This window comes from Ranitomeya variabilis, chromosome 1 (genome assembly GCF_051348905.1).
Source record: "Ranitomeya variabilis isolate aRanVar5 chromosome 1, aRanVar5.hap1, whole genome shotgun sequence".
NCBI classification, from domain to species: domain Eukaryota; kingdom Metazoa; phylum Chordata; class Amphibia; order Anura; family Dendrobatidae; genus Ranitomeya; species Ranitomeya variabilis.
The window spans coordinates 27,444,030-27,461,658 of record NC_135232.1 but is presented as its reverse complement, the minus strand read 5'-3'; the positions used below and the strand labels follow the sequence as shown (position 1 = coordinate 27,461,658).

Below are 17,629 nucleotides of genomic sequence, written 5' to 3'. Positions count from 1 at the left end.
ATAATACTGCCCCTACATACAAGAATATAACTACTATAATACTGCCCCTATGTACAAGAATATAACTACTATAATACTGCCCCCTATGTACAAGAATATAACTACTATAATACTGCCCCCTATGTACAAGAATATAACTACTATAATACTGCCCCCTATGTACAAGAATATAACTACTATAATACTGCTCCTATGTACAAGAATATAACTACTATAATACTGCCCCATGTACAAGAATATAACTACTATAATACTGCCCCTACATACAAGAATATAACTACTATAATACTGCTACTATGTACAAGAATATAACTACTATAATACTGCCCCTATGTACAAGAATATAACTACTATAATACTGCGCCTATGTACAAGAATATAACTACTATAATACTGCCCCCTATGTACAAGAATATAACTACTATAATACTGCTCCTATGTACAAGAATATAACTACTATAATACTGCCCCTATGTACAAGAATATAACTACTATAATACTGCGCCTATGTACAAGAATATAACTACTATAATACTGCCCCTATGTACAAGAATATAACTACTATAATACTGCCTCTATGTACAAGAATATAACTACTATAATACTGCTCCTATGTACAAGAATATAACTACTATAATACTGCCCCTATGTACAAGAATATAACTACTATAATATTGCCCCATGTACAAGAATATAACTACTATAATATTGCCCCTATGTACAAGAATATAACTACTATAATATTGCCCCTATGTACAAGAATATAACTACTATAATACTGCCCCTATGTACAAGAATATAACTACTATAATACTGCTCCTATGTACAAGAATATAACTACTATAATACTGCTCCTATGTACAAGAATATAACTACTATAATACTGCCCCCTATGTACAAGAATATAACTACTATAATACTGCTCCTATGTACAAGAATATAACTACTATAATACTGCTACTATGTACAAGAATATAACTACTATAATACTGCTCCTATGTACAAGAATATAACTACTATAATACTGCTCCTATGTACAGGAATATAACTACTATAATACTGCTACTATGTACAAGAATATAACTACTATAATACTGCCCCTATGTACAAGAATATAACTACTATAATACTGCCCCCTATGTACAAGAATATAACTACTATAATACTGCTCCTATGTACAAGAATATAACTACTATAATACTGCTCCTATGTACAAGAATATAACTACTATAATACTGCTCCTATGTAGAAGAATATAACTACTATAATACTGCCCCTACATACATGAATATAACTACTATAATACTGCTACTATGTACAAGAATATAACTACTATAATACTGCCCCTATGTACAAGAATATAACTACTATAATACTGCTACTATGTACAAGAATATAACTGCTATAATACTGCTCCTATGTACAAGAATATAACTACTATAATACTGCCCATATGTACAAGAATATAACTACTATAATACTGCTCCCTATATACAAGAATATAACTACTATAATACTGCCTCTATGTACAAGAATATAACTACTATAATACTGCCCCTATGTACAAGAATATAACTACTATTATACTGCCCCTATGTACAAGAATATAACTACTATATTACTTCCCCATGTACAAGAATATAACTACTATAATACTGCTCCCTATATACAAGAATATAACTACTATAATACTGCCTCTATGTACAAGAATATAACTACTATAATACTGCCCCTATGTACAAGAATATAACTACTATAATACTGCTCCTATGTACAAGAATATAACTACTATAATACTGCCCTTATGTACAAGAATATAACTACTATAATACTGCTCCTATGTACAAGAATATAACTACTATAATACTGCTCCTATGTACAAGAATATATCTACTATAATACTGCTCCTATGTACAAGAATATAACTACTATAATACTGCCCCCTATGTACAAGAATATAACTACTATAATACTGTCCCTATGTACAGGAATATAACTACTATAATACTGCCCCCTATGTACAAGAATATAACTACTATAATACTGCCCCTATGTACAAGAGTATAACTACTATAATACTGCTCCTATGTACAAGAATATAACTACTATAATACTGCCCCTATGTACAAGAATATAACTACTATAATACTACCCCCTATGTACAAGAATATAACTACTATAATACTGCTACTATGTACAAGAATATAACTGCTATAATACTGCTCCTATGTACAAGAATATAACTACTATAATACTGCCCCTATGTACAAGAATATAACTACTATAATACTGCCCCTATGTACAAGAATATAACTACTATAATACTGCTCCCTATATACAAGAATATAACTGCTATAATACTGCCCCTATGTACAAGAATATAACTACTATAATACTGCTCCCTATATACAAGAATATAACTACTATAATACTGCCTCTATGTACAAGAATATAACTACTATAATACTGCCCCTATGTACAAGAATATAACTACTATTATACTGCCCCTATGTACAAGAATATAACTACTATAATACTTCCCCATGTACAAGAATATAACTACTATAATAATGCTCCTATGTACAAGAATATAACTACTATAATACAGCCTCTATGTACAAGAATATAACTACTATAATACTGCTCCTATGTACAAGAATATAACTACTATAATACTGCTCCTATGTACAAGAATATATCTACTATAATACTGCTCCTATATACAAGAATATAACTACTATAATACTGCCCCCTATGTACAAGAATATAACTACTATAATACTGTCCCTATGTACATGAATATAACTACTATAATACTGCCCCCTATGTACAAGAATATAACTACTATAATACTGCCCCTATGTACAAGAGTATAACTACTATAATACTGCTCCTATGTACAAGAATATAACTACTATAATACTGCTCCTATGTACAAGAATATAACTACTATAATACTGCCCCTATGTACAAGAATATAACTACTATAATACTGCCCCTATGTACAAGAATATAACTACTATAATACTGCTCCTATGTATAAGAATATAACTACTATAATACTGCCCCTACATACAAGAATATAACTACTATAATACTGCCTCTATGTACAAGAATATAACTACTATAATACTGCCCCTATGTACAAGAATATAACTACTATAATACTGCTCCTATGTATAAGAATATAACTACTATAATACTGCCCCTACATACAAGAATATAACTACTATAATACTGCCCCTATGTACAAGGATATAACTACTATAATACTGCCCCTATGTACAAGAATATAACTACTATAATACTGCTCCTATGTACAAGAATATAACTACTATAATACTGCCCCTATGTACAAGAATATAACTACTATAATACTGCTCCTATGTACAAGAATATAACTACTATAATACTGCCCCTATGTACAAGAATATAACTGCGCTCCTTATAAATTGATTTTCGCTGTTGTACTTCACAAATGATCTGTGATGACTGTAATGACTCGATGCAATAATCTCTACAAATTGAACCTGTGATCGGTCTCTGGGGGTTCATTGTGGCTCAGGTAGTCGGTAGTTATTCACTTCTGGTCCATAGATGACACCTTTTTGCCTTGATGGGGCTCGGAGAAGCCGCCGCTGACCTCTTCTTATTACAGATATGTGCCTGGTGCCTGATCCGCCATTGCAGCCGCTGGCCGTGGTGGTGTCAGACGCAGAGGTGGCCATTTCATGGAAGCCGGGTGCCAGTGCGGGCAGCTCCACCATTCTGTATTACTCGGTGGCTTACAGGAGGTTGGTGAACCGCGCACGTCTGTCTTCTGTCACAATGTATCGCTGGATGTGAAATGTATCAGTCTATAGCTCAGGATTTGGCTCTCACAGAGGATTCCCTAGATTTTGCCTTACCTTTCCCACATTTCCCTTCCCCTTCTTATTTTCTTAGTTGTTTATGTATATATTAAAAAAACATTAATAATTGATAAAAATTATTGAAACACAATTGTAGAAAACTGTACATTTTCTTTCTTCCGAGTGCAAAAAAATTATGTTTACATTTACTGACAGAAAGCAGCAAAATGTATTAAAAAATTGCAACTTTTTTTAAAAGCTTTATTAGCCCTTCTTTCCCTGACCGACTCAGATCTTATATACCACAAGAGTAACTCGGTGGGAACTGTGGGGTCAGTTGCCAATTATTTTTCAAAAGTAAAAATAATGTAAAAGGCTCCTTGAGAAAGCCTGTGAGTCCTGCTTGTCCCACTTATATAGGGAAAGCCTGTGAGTCCTGCTTGTCCCACTTATATAGGGAAAGCCTGTGAGTCCTGTTTCCTCTGCCCACTCCTAAAGAAGACCTATGAGTCCTGCTTCTCCCAACTAACTAGAGAAAGCCTGTGAGTCCTGCTTCCCCCACCCACTCATAGAGAAAGCCTGTGAGTCCTGACTCTCCCAACTAACTATAGAGAAAGCCTGCGAGGCCTGCTTTCCCCTCCTACTCATAGAAAAAGCCTGTGAATCCTGCTTCCTCCACGAACTCATAGAGAAAGCATGTGAGTCCTGCTTCTCCCAGCTAACTATAGAGAAAGCATGTGAGTCCTGCTTCCCCTTCCCACTTATTGAGAAAGCCTGTGAGTCCTGCTTCTCCCAAGTAACTATGCAGAAAGCCTGTGAGTCCTGCTTCTCCCAAGTAACTATGCAGAAAGCCTGTGAGTCCTGCTTCTCCCAACTATGCAGAAAGCCTGTGAGTCCTGCTTCTCCCAAGTAACTATGCAGAAAGCCTGTGAGTCCTGCTTCTCCCACCCATTGATTGAGAAAGTAAAGTCTGAGTCCTGCTTTTCCCACCTATTTATAGAGAAAAGAAGAAGACCCATATACAGCTTGCATGAAAACAAATCTTTATTTGAATAACAACAAAAGGAATCACTTTAAAAATATAGAAAGCAAACATACTGGGATTGTGAATGAGACGGAAAGGACAAAACCCCACAATAATAAATAACAGTGCACAGAGAAGGGCCAATTCTATACTCATGATCATAAAAGGAGCAATAGTAACCGACAGTAATGATCTGGTAAATAATAACTACCGCTCTCCTGTAACAATGATTCCCAGTGATGAGGGGAAAGAATTACATCTGTATCATATTACTATAAATGTGATTAGGGGATCAATTTACCAAGAGGAGGATATGGACGTCCTCTATGGTGGTGGAGCCCATGTAAATGCATACGGTGCTTGGTGCATATAGGTATTAAATCCATATAGATGCTTCACAGACATAACACATGACTTTTTATAATAAGAAGAGTAAAGTGCTCGGAGCGATGTTATCCAATATCATAGCCCCTGAAGATCTCATAAACCACATCAGGAACACAATCATGCAGACCCTCCGTGTACAATGTATATCCAAGTTCCCCATAAGGGGTAATATGGTACAGATGTCATACTTTCCTGTCATTTATGGGAATCATGTTTACAGGATAATTTTCTGCTTCCGCCCACTTATAAAGAAAGCCTGTGAGTCCTACTTCCTCTGCCCACTTACAAAGAAAGCCTGTGAGTCCTGCTTTCTCCGCCCACTTACAAAGAAAGCCTGCGAGTCCTGCTTCCTCCTCCCACTCATAGAGAAAGCCTGTGAGTCCTGCTTCCTCCGCCCACTTATAAAGAAAGCCTGCGAGTCCTGCTTCCTCCTCCCACTCATAGAGAAAGCCTGCAAGTCCTGCTTCCTCCTCCCACTCATAGATAAAGCCTGTGAGTCCTGCTTCCTCCTCCCACTCATAGAGAAAGCCTGTGAGTCCTGCTTCCTCCTCCCACTCATAGATAAAGCCTGTGAGTCCTTCTTCCTCCGACCACTTATAAAGAAAGTCTGTGAGTCCTGATTCCTCCTTCCACTCATAGAGAAAGCCTGTGAGTCCTGCTTCCTCCACCAACTTTTAGAGAAAAGTCTGTGAGTCCTGCTTCCTCTGCCCACTTATAGAGAAAGCCTGCGAGTCCTGCTTCCTCCACCCACTTATAGAGAAAGCCTGCGAGTCCTGCTTCCTCCACCCACTTATAGAGAGAGCCTGTGAGTCCTGCTTCCTCCACCCACTTATATAAAAAGCCTGCGAGTCCTGCTTCCTCCGCCCACTGATAGAGAAAACCTGTGAGTCCTGCTTCCGCCGTCTACTTATATTGTAAGCCTGTGAGTCCTGCTTCCTCCATCCACTTATAAAGAAAGCCCGCGAGTCCTGCTTTGTCCGCCCTTTTATAGAGAGAGCCTGTGAGTCCTGCTTCCTCCGCCCACTTATAGAGAAAGCCTGTGAGTCCTGCTTCCTCCACCTACTCATAGAGAAAGACTGCAAGTTTCAATTATTCCCCTACATTAGAGGGTAAAATCCTCAGGGGAGTGTACTAATACAAGAAGACCACCTACTCAGGTTCTCATTGGACACCTATCTCCTTATCAATCATAAAATGGTTCAGAAACACCCATATTTATGTCAATCTGCAAATTCCATCTCTTTGTTTGGTCCAGCACTTATGGAGCCACAAATGGAATGGGAACAAAATGAGGGTAATAGAGTGTTGGTAAAAAGGGGAAAAACTATTGACAAGCCCCATCCCCCGAGGGAAGGATGAGTAGCTCTGCCATGAAGTGGAGGAAATAAAAAAATCCCCTTCTGTGAGCCTGGACATGGCGGCTCCTCCGGACAATTCGTGTACCGATCTTTTGACTCCGAGATGTATAAATCTCTGTTTGATCTCCTGGGGAAAGTCCACATTTAGTGGCTGCAAATGGATGTAGTATCTCTTGCAAATGTTTCACAAGTCGACTCTTTCGAGGCCGGCGAGGAATTGTCTCCCCTGGATGTAATCTGCTGCTTTCAGCATCTTCCTAAGAACAATACGTTCATTAAAAACGTTATTTGTTTTCAGATTTTGTGACTGTGACGTAAATGGAAGCTTCTTCTTCCAAATGTAAAATCTTTATTAGACATTCCCCTCCCCCAACAGTGTAACCCCCCGGGGGGAGATGCAGTGATAGGCGCCAATCGCTTCTCAGAAATGGAAATTATTAAGGAATAACTGAATAAGTGGTTTTTAGCTACTTTTTTCTTTAAATCCAAAGAAGGTGATGACTTATTCATTTTTACTTTACTTGTAGATAAGTAATAAATTCCCATTTGTAACTATTTCTTCACACAATATTTTTGCATATTCTCCCGCTATAGATTCATCACATTTCTATAGTGGATTCAGTAGGGCTCTTAGATTTTTTTTTCTTTCTTATATTTCAATGTTTTGGTAATTTCTTGTTAAAAGCTCTTTAACTGCTGCCAATATTTGTAAAGAAAGTCTGTGAGACCTGTTTTCCCCAACCACTAATAAAAAATACATGTGAGTCCTCTTCCTCCCCACCTACTAACAAGAAAAGCCTGTGAGTCCTGCTTCCTCCACCCACTAATTAAAAAAGCCTGTGAGTCCTGCTTCCTCCACCCACTAATTGAAAAAGCCTGTGAGTCCTGCTTCCTCCACCCACTAAAAAGCCTGTGAGTCCTCCTTCCTCCACACACTAAAAAAGCCTGAGTCCTGCTTCCTCCACCCACTAATTAAAAAAGCCTGTGAGTCCTGCTTTCTCCACCCACTAAAAAAGCCTGTGAGTCCTGCTTCCTCCACCCACTAATTAAAAAAGCCTGTGAGTCCTGCTTCCTCTACCCAATAATTAAAAAAGCCTGTGAGTCCTGCTTCCTCCACCCACTAAAAAAGCCTGTAAGTCCTGCTTCCTCCACCTACTAATTAAAAAAGCCTGTGAGTCCTGCTTTCTCCACCCACTAAAAAAGCCTGTGAGTCCTGCTTCCTTCTCCCACTAATTAAAAAAGCCTGCGAGTCCTGCTTTCTCCACCCACTAAAAAAGCCTGCGAGTCCTGCTTCCTCCACCCACTAATTGAAAAAGCGTGTGAGTCCTGCTTCCTCCTCCCACTAATTAAAAAAGCCTGGGAGTCCTGCTTCCTCCACCCACTAATTAAAAAAGCCTGTGAGTCCTGCTTTCTCCACCCACTAAAAAAGCCTGTGAGTCCTGCTTCCTCCACCCACTAATTAAAAAAGCCTGTGAGTCCTGCTTTTTCCGCCCACTAATAAAAAATGGGTGTGAGTCCTGATTCCCCCTCCCACTAATAGAGAAAGCCTGTGAGTCCTCCTAGAAGCCCCATGCTCACCTTCCCCCATACATACTCTTTATCCCTATGGCTCGGTGGCTCTTCTCTTACTTTTTCTTCTGTTTTATCTCAGGCTGGATACTGACAGTGATTGGGTCGCTATTACAGACCAGGTACAGATGGACTCCATGGTGCTGAAGGGTCTATCGCCGGACACCACCTATCAATTTGCCATAAAAGCGGTTAACTCTTTCGGAGACAGCCAGCTTAGTTCGCCGAGTGAAGTCATCAGAACTTTCCGTAAGTCTTAATGATGTTACTTTTATAGTTTATACTTTTATTATAAAGTGTCAGTATATTACAGAGCACTGTCTCTCAACCACTTGTTTATCCGACTGTTTTATTCCCCATTTCCATTAGCAGCTTCCTCTCTCTAAAGGGATCGAAGAATCAGGCATGCTGAAACTCAACATGCCCAATCCCTCTTTCCCATAACCAAATTGATTAAAAAGCATGCACCTCTTAAAGGGAATTTGTAATCAGAAAATGACCTACTAATTAAATCAGTTTTTTGTGAAATGTATTATATCTTCTTTTCATTTTGTCAATTTTTTTTTCCATATCACAATCTGTATTAAAAATAAAAAATCCTGCAATTCTCACTTTGGCCACTGGGGCTTTTTTAGACTCTACCTTCCTGCTGTTTTATTAAATAACACACATACATTAGGCGCAAAGGTCACACCTCGACCCTATATTTTGTATTGAAGCATCTAATGTGCGTGTGCAAAAGTCAATGTGACGGGAGGGGGAACGAATGACATTGCCTAATGTGATTGGTGGATCCTGTGTATACTGTGTGTATAGATTACTACAGTATATTTTTAATAAAGTTCATAATATAAAAAAACAAACATTTTTTCAAAAACCCCTGTAACCAGATTGAAACAATGTATCATTTTCAGATGATAAGTTTAAAGTATTTAAGAAGATTTGTTAATGTGTCTAATGATCGACTTATAGGCAGTTAATTAGGCAGGTTTTGTAGGATTGCTAAGAGCAAAGTAACTAAAGTAAGGAAGTAAATTCTAGGGTATCCGGGCGTCTCTAGAGAAGAGGAGATGAAAAGGAAACATTCGGAACATTTTCTAAAACTATCGATTGTTCTTACAAACTTTTTTTTTTTTTTTTCAACTTTCGCTTGGCAGAGAATTGTGTTCTAAAGCCAGAATCACCTCTCGGCTGCCTTTAGCTTCCATGTTCTTTAGGGTTTTTTTTTTTTGCAGAGATGATTAAATCTCAGGTAGCGGTAACATTGTACAGGCTGGAGAACAAATACAAAACCTTTTCCATGTTCTTCCTCGGAGACTTATATTTGGATCACTAGCCATCGCCATTGTCGCCCTTTGCAATATTAATAGATGGAATTACGCTGCGGAGAACAACAGGCGGATGGGGGAGGTGTGACGGCTCCTCCAGACTGGAACTTCCCTATAAACCCTTCATATTTACCCCACAGATGAGAGAAGTATCTGAATGTGTCGGCGACGTATTTTATTATTTTTTTTTTCTATTTTCCTATGACTGTTTTTGCTTTAATTGCTGCGCTCGTTAAGCATCGCGGCTGAATTTGCAGACTGTAAACTTGCACAATATTTCAGGCGACATTCCTTTGTGAGTGACGCGGGATCCTTGAGAGTTCGTTGCCTTGTAAGGTTCGTCGGGGCAGACGCCCGGATCTTATTGTGCTTTTATGTTGGCTTTTTAGTTATTTCTGGACTATGGCTCAGGGTGATCGTCCGTGCCTTTTATAATAAATTAAAGACAAAGTCCAAAGCCTTTATTTTTTTAATTTATAAATATAAAAAAATAAAAGTTTTATATATAAAGTTTTAAAAACTTTCAAAGCTGCAAAGTTTTTAAAACTTTTTTTTACATCGACCACATGTCAAATCGTTGAAAGTTTCATAATGGGGCCAATGATTGGCTACAGCAAACATGTAACAAGTAGCCATTAATTGGCAGGAATCCGGTCCATGGCCACCAATGCGCCTCGTACCTGCCCCAACACTTCTTCTGCCACAATAATAATATCATACCGGCCCTAAAAATACTAAAAAGACCCTTTTTCCTACTTATGTGATTTCTACGGATATGACGTAAATGGTAATAATACTCGACGAAGAAACTTTGGTTGCTGTTCCATTGTTCGTGCGTAGTGTTTCTGCTGTTTACAGGCGATTGTTCGTGTGCAACAAAGTATCTTTCAGCGCTTGCTACATCTACATTGTTATCTCAGGCGCTTGTGGGCTGTCATGTGGCTGTTTCCAGTTCATTGCCTTCGCCTGCTGTACTAATCCAAACAGACGGAGGAGTGGGCGTAATACGGCGGCGATCAGGTAGATCCGCTAAGCCCTATCCGCCTAGGAGGCAACTGAATTTGTCTTTAGAAGAAGGAATAAGGCGACGGCGTCCTCGCATCCAGATGTGACTCATTATTCCGCACGCTTCAGCACAACACGTCCTATTTACACGCCTGCAAGTGGCGGCACCGACGCGCGTGGCCTCTGATTGTATGCAAATTAAAATGATACAAAACTTCACGTAGATTTACGGATCGGCGAGACGAGAATAACAAGGAGGAAGAGAGAGTTTATTAAAAAAGGAGTCCCGGGAGACCCCGCTCGTACGATCCGCTTCCCCCCTGAGACCGATTCTCATTTCTAGAGAAATAGTAATAGACATTTCTGTGTTTGGGGACACGCAGATCTCTCCCACGAGACTTGTTATTCCAAACGCTGGAAGAAAAGAACTTTTTCAATTTTCTTTTTTTTTTTTCTAAACTATTTCAAAAGTTTTCATTTGGAGTTGAATTCTGTCCTACAAATTCACGCTCTTCGGGAATCTGGTGATATATGATCACTTTATCTATGGACGACTTTATTATTTCAATGGTTCACAAGAATGGGGTCGCAAGTGGCAAAAAAAAAAGCAACTTTCATCTGAATTATTCTAGAATGTAACAGCGGCATAAATCGATTCTTGACCCTGAAACATTGTGTCATGACCAAAATCAGCGTGCAGCCCCAAGGTGCACCAAGGTTCACGTTGCAATCTTCAGGCTTTCATTCATTTTCCGATTTTTCTTGTGCGGGTGTTCGTCCGAATACATTCTTGACGTGAAGTCCTTGTCCTCAGGATAATGCTGTTTTTATTAGCTCTGCTATATCAGAACAGATTTATTCCTGGAGTGATTTTCTCCTTTTACAGTTCATAAAGAATCATGTGCTTTCCTCCCTTTCTACAGCGTGATTGAGCTGCCCTCCCTAATTCTGTAAATGCTTTCCCCATATCTCCTAGGTCATCTGTGACTGAAGCACAACCATAATTTTCATTTTAGGGAGCTCAAAAAGGGCACAACACAGCGGTAATGCTTCAATTTTGTCACGACTCTGTGTGGAGCCTGAGCCTTAATGTTTCTGATCTAATCTATTACGTAGTTTGCATTCAATAATCTGGCCATTGAAGACGCCTTGTGCCTCTCAATCCATCACAGTGATATGAAAAAGCAGCATCGTGTTATAAATGCAGGAAACAAATATAAAGGGGAGGGGGCATGATGTCGGCATCGATCAGCCTGTTGGAGAAATCGTTACGTCCTTGTCCGGCACAATGCCTATTATAGCCGCTGTAATTGAATTCACTTCCAATGCTCATTGTATTGATTGAAAAAAATTCTGAAATGTTTCCCTATGTTTATATATCTCTGAGCCGCGACTGAGCCAAATGTACAAGGGGTTTGCAGAAAATTACATTTTTAGCATGTGCAGGAGGCACAATTGCCATGGGACCTGTGGAGAAAGGGAACCAGAAAAACTGCTCATTAAACAGTGATAGCATTTGCCTGCCGCCAGCACCAGGGCGAGTTCGCGCAACAGAGATTTTACACTGAGTTGAATACAAGCTGTGTAAATCCAAGTGTAGCAAGCTCCCCCTAGTGGTGACTGTATAAATCTGTATATAGTGAGCTCCCCCTAGTGGCGACTGTATAAATCTGTATGTAGTGAGCTCCTCCTAGTGGTGACTGTATAAATCTGTATATAGTGAGCTCCCCCTAGTGGCGACTGTATAAATCTGTATGTAGTGAGCTCCTCCTAGTGGTGACTGTATAAATCTGTATATAGTGAGCTCCCCCTAGTGGTGACTGTATAAATCTATATGTAGTGAGCTCCCCCTAGTGGTGACTGTATAAATCTGTATGTAGTGAGCTCCCCCTAGTGGTGGCTGTATAAATCTGTATGTAATGAGCTCCTCCTAGTGGTGACTGTATAAATCTGTATGTAGTGAGCTCCTCCTAGTGGTGGTTGTATAAATCTGTATGTAGTGAACTCTTTTATTATAAAAATACAAAACTTACAATAAATAGCAAAAATCAAAACCCCAGCAAAAGCAACTGTCCGAGTCCAACATTACCCCCCCCAGTCCAAAGCAAAGTCCGAGTCCAGCATAACTGCCCCCAGTCAAAGCAACCCTGCAAAAGAAAACAAACTGCCTTCTTCTTTCTCAGAGAAGCTTCATCCATCTTTCCTTTCTTTCTTTATGTTGTTTTCTGTCCTTTACTCTTCTTTTCACTTTTTGATTCCTCCTCCCCAGGTTACCTCACCCAAGGAGAGAAGAAACATTTTATTAATACACACGCACATACACACTTCATACCAAACCTGACAAAGAAAACTCTGGTCCATCGCCCAAAAAGATTTTTTTTAAATTTATATATATTTTTTATTATTATTTAATTTTAATTTTTTTTTTTTTTTTTTACACAGCAAACACAACTATAAACAACCTACCACCAAACCCACACAATACAAAAATAAGCTCACCGAGTAACTCATAACCTCTTGCTTACAAGACAGGTGCATTAACCCCGTAAGCCACAGAATCATCATCTTACAATACAATGCTACATAACTCTATATACAACACTTACCCAGAGCCAGGATTGGTGCCTGTGAGCCCTATATCAATAATTCACTTCTGCAAAACAAAAATCTGATAGTGAAAAGCCCCAGCCCACCACCGGGAAACCGGAGATGACAGGCTTCTACCCTAGCAATCCTTACCCTACCAGCCGTCCCTACCTGTCTAGACATCTGCCCCTATTCATCTACCTACCTTTCCCTGTCTCTCCCTGCCTGACCCTACTACCCTACCTAATTCACCGCGTGCCTACCTAACTGTCCCTAGGCTGTCCCTATCCTGTCCCTAACTATCTACCTGTCCCTACTGAAGCTATCTACCTGTCCCTATCATTTACCTGCTCATCTAAGCCCTAGGTACATTAAATGAGAACCCTCTCCAGAGAAGAGAGGCCCTCGCTGCACCCAGCCTGTCATACTCCAGAGAGCGCACCTTCACCAGGCCACCCAGAATGTTCCTAACAACCTCATCCCGGGGGAGGATTTTCTGCTGAGTTGACACTAAGCACCGTGCGTTCCACGTGTAAAACCTGACGACTAAACTGACTAGAAATAAAGTGCCCCAATCTCGGCCACCCAGGGATCCGAATGCCCCATACGCCCACTCCGCATAGGAAAGGTGTGCCAGCCGAGGCCAGCCTATGGAAGCACCCACCCTGTTGTAGACCCCTGTATTAAAAGGACACTGAAGGAGGAAGTGCTCCATGCTTTCCAGCGTGTCGCAACACCCCTCACGGGGACAACCCCGATCATCGGAGTTCCTACACTTCAGGTTGTCCCTTACATACAGTTTCCCATGGAAGCAACGCCAAGCCAAGTCCCAAAACTTCAAGGGGACCCGTGTAGAATTCAATAACCTCAGCCCACCCTCCAGATCCCGACTTGGGCAATCTTTGAGCACCAGAGGCTTCTGGAAATGGGTCAACAGGACCCTCCTGTCAAGGAATTTCCTCGACATGGTCCTGATCTCCCACATTCCCAGACCCCACCGGCGGATCACCTTCAGAACCGGGGTAGCGTAAGCAGGGAGATGCCCGTGTGCGCAGGTCCTTCACTTGCCCTCCTGTCTCCCATTCCTGGATGAAGGGTCGAAGCCATCCCCTGCAGGAGAATACCCACGGAGGAGCCCTCTCTGACCAGAGGTTGGCGATGTTAGTCTTGACAAAAGTGTTTATTAGAAACACCACTGGGTTGACCATACCCAACCCTCCTAGTCTCCTTGTGCGGTATGTGACCTCCCGCTTGACTAGGTTCAGCCTATTTCCCCATAACATCTGGAAAAACAGGCTGTAGACCCGTGTCCAGAGCGGCTCTGGCAACATGCAGACACTGCCCAGGTATATTAACAAGGGTAGCAAAAAACCCTTAACCAGGCTAACCCTTTCCCTCAGGGTCAAAGACCAACCCTTCCATTGGTCCACCTTCTGGGCGGCGATCTTAAGTCTGCCCTCCCAATTTTGCTGGGGGTAGTCCCCAGGGCCAAATTCGATGCCTAGGATTTTTGCCGATGCCTGGGGCTCTGGAAGAGTGTCCGGGAGACCAAAACTAGGGTCTCCCCCTCCCAGCCAGAGACTCTCACACTTTTCCTGATTAATTCTGGACCCAGAAGCCTCCGAGTAGCGATCAACCTCAGACATGACCCACTCCGCCTCCTCACCCGAGGACACGAAAAGGGAGACGTCATCGGCATACGCTACCACCCTCAGAGTGGCTTCCGGGGCCACCTGGTCCATCCTGACTCCCACCAACGGTCCACGCTCAATCCTCCTTAAAAGGGGATCTATCGCGAACACGTATAACAGCGGGCTCAATGGACAGCCCTGGCGGACCCCAGACCCAACCTCAAAAGGGCGGCCAGACCAACCATTCACGAGCGGGAAAGTCTCTGCCCCCGCGTACAAGATCTTTAGCCAATTTACAAACCCCCCAGGCAGACCATACCTCAGAAGGACGGACCAGAGGTACTCATGGTTAACCCGATCAAAAGCCTTCGCCTGGTCTAAGGACAGCAAGTACCCCTTCCAGTGACCTGCCCTGCCCTGCTCCACTGCCTCTCGGACACCGAGCACAGCACTAAACGTACTGCGGCCTGGAACAGAGCAGTGCTGGGCCCCCGAAAGGAGCCGGGGTGCAAACTTCACCAGCCGTTTGAACAGCACCTTTGCCAGAACCTTCCGGTCCGTATTGAGAAGCGCTATGGGACGCCAATTCTCAATACGGGACGGGTCCTTACCCTTTGACAGGATAATCAGGGCCGACTGCCTCATTGACCGGGAGAGAGCGCCCGAGGAGAGACACTCGTTAAACACCTCGGTCAAGAGGGGGACCAAGGAGTCCCTAAATGTCTTATAAAACTCGGATGTTAAGCCATCCGGACCTGGCGATTTCTTAGGCCGAAGCCCATCAATGGCCAGTCGCACTTCCTCTTCCCTGATTGGTTCTGTCAAAACGTGAAGCGAGGGGTCATCTCCTGGCTCAGGGATGGCCTCGGCCAGGAAAGCCGACATCACGTTCCGATCCAGATCCCTCTTCCCCAAGAGGTGTGAGTAGAAAGATCTGATCACCTCCAGGATCCCTGATTTGGATCTGTTCAGGGAACCCGTATCGTCGACCAAACCTGTCACCACCTTACAACTCACTGACATCTTACAGTTTCTGTAGGGGTCAGGCGAGCGGTACCTCCCGAAATCCCTCTCAAAAACCAAAGATGTGTGCCTATCGTACTGACACCTCTTGAGTAAAGACTTCACTCTGGAGATCTCCTCACGGTCACCTCCAGCCGAGACGAGATGTTCGAGTTTCCTCCTCAGTTCCTGATACAGGCGGTACCTGCTCAGGCTCCTGAGGCTCGAGAGCCGGCGGAAGAAACTCGCAACCCGATCCTTGAACATCTCCCACCACTCTGACTTATCGCTACAGAGATCCAAAAGCGGTACCTGGCTCTGAAGAAAGTCCTCAAAGGATTGTCTTATCTCTGCTTCTTCCAAGAGGGACGAATTCAGCTTCCATAGTCCCCTTCCCATCCGAGGGGTTTCTGAAACATTCAGAGAAAAAGAAATCAGACAGTGATCGGAGAACTCCACCTCAACAACGGACACTGCTGAAGAGATGGCATCCTGTCATGATTCTCAATGGCGAGAGAACATAGCCCAGCATATATGAGAACTAGCTCTTGGAAGATGGAAACTATACTGACCATGAACTAAACCTGCCGCACAACTAGAAGTGGCCGGGTAGCATGCCTACGTTTTTTATCCCTAGATGCCCAGCGCCAGCCGGAGAACTACCTAATCCTAGCAGAGGAAAAGACAGTCCTGGCTCACCTCTAGAGAAATTTTCCCAAAAGGCAGACAGAGGCCCCCACATATATTGGCGGTGATTTTAGATGAAATGACAAACGTAGTATGAAAATAGGTTTAGCAAAAATCGAGGTCCGCTTACTAGATAGCAAGAAGACAGAAAGGGCACTTTCATGGTCAGCAGAAAACCCTATCAAAACACCATCCAGAAATTACTTTAAGACTCTAGCATTAACTCATAACACCAGAGTGGCAATTTCCGCTCACAAGAGCTTTCCAGACACAGTAACGAAACAGCAGCTGTGAACAGGAACAAAATGCAAAAACACACAAGGACAAAAGTCCAACTTAGCTGGGAGTTGTCTAGTAGCAGGAACATGCACAGAAAGGCTTCTGATTACATTGTTGACCGGCATGAAACTGACAGAGGAGCAAGGTTATATAGCGACTCCCACATCCTGATAGGAGCAGGTGAACAGAGGGGATGATGCACACAAGTACAATTCCACAAGTGGCCACCGGGGGAGCCCAGAATCCAATTTCACAACAGTACCCCCCCCTCAAGGAGGGGGCACCGAACCCTCACCAGAACCACCAGGGCGATCAGGATGAGCCCTATGAAAGGCACGGACAAGATCGGAGGCATGAACATCAGAGGCAGTGACCCAAGAATTATCCTCATGACCGTATCCCTTCCATTTGACCAGATACTGGAGTTTCCGTCTGGAAACACGAGAGTCCAAGATCTTTTCCACAACGTACTCCAACTCACCCTCAACCAACACCGGAGCAGGAGGCTCAACGGAAGGCACAGCCGGTACCTCATACCTGCGCAACAATGACCGATGAAAAACATTATGAATCGAAAAGGATGCAGGGAGGTCCAAACGGAAGGACACAGGGTTAAGAATCTCCAATATCTTGTACGGGCCGATGAACCGAGGCTTAAACTTAGGAGAAGAAACCCTCATAGGGACAAAACGAGAAGACAACCACACCAAGTCCCCAACACAAAGCCGAGGACCAACACGACGACGGCGGTTGGCAAAAAGCTGAGTCTTCTCCTGGGACAACTTCAAATTGTCCACCACCTGCCCCCAAATCTGATGCAACCTCTCCACCACAGCATCCACTCCAGGACAATCCGAAGATTCCACTTGACCGGAGGAAAATCGAGGATGAAACCCCGAATTACAGAAAAACGGGGACACCA

The 17,629-nt window shown here is 42.3% G+C and overlaps 1 protein-coding gene across 1 annotated transcript in view; it reads left to right on the top strand.

The window, feature by feature from the left end:
• The window catches only part of EGFLAM (EGF like, fibronectin type III and laminin G domains), a 115,428-nt gene that overhangs the window by 58,280 nt on the left and 39,519 nt on the right, over positions 1-17,629 (top strand). Inside the window, exons 6-7 of the mRNA XM_077281526.1 lie at positions 3,659-3,794; positions 8,272-8,438. Coding sequence (XP_077137641.1) covers positions 3,659-3,794; positions 8,272-8,438 — 303 coding nt within the window. The remainder of the gene's footprint in view (positions 1-3,658; positions 3,795-8,271; positions 8,439-17,629) is intronic.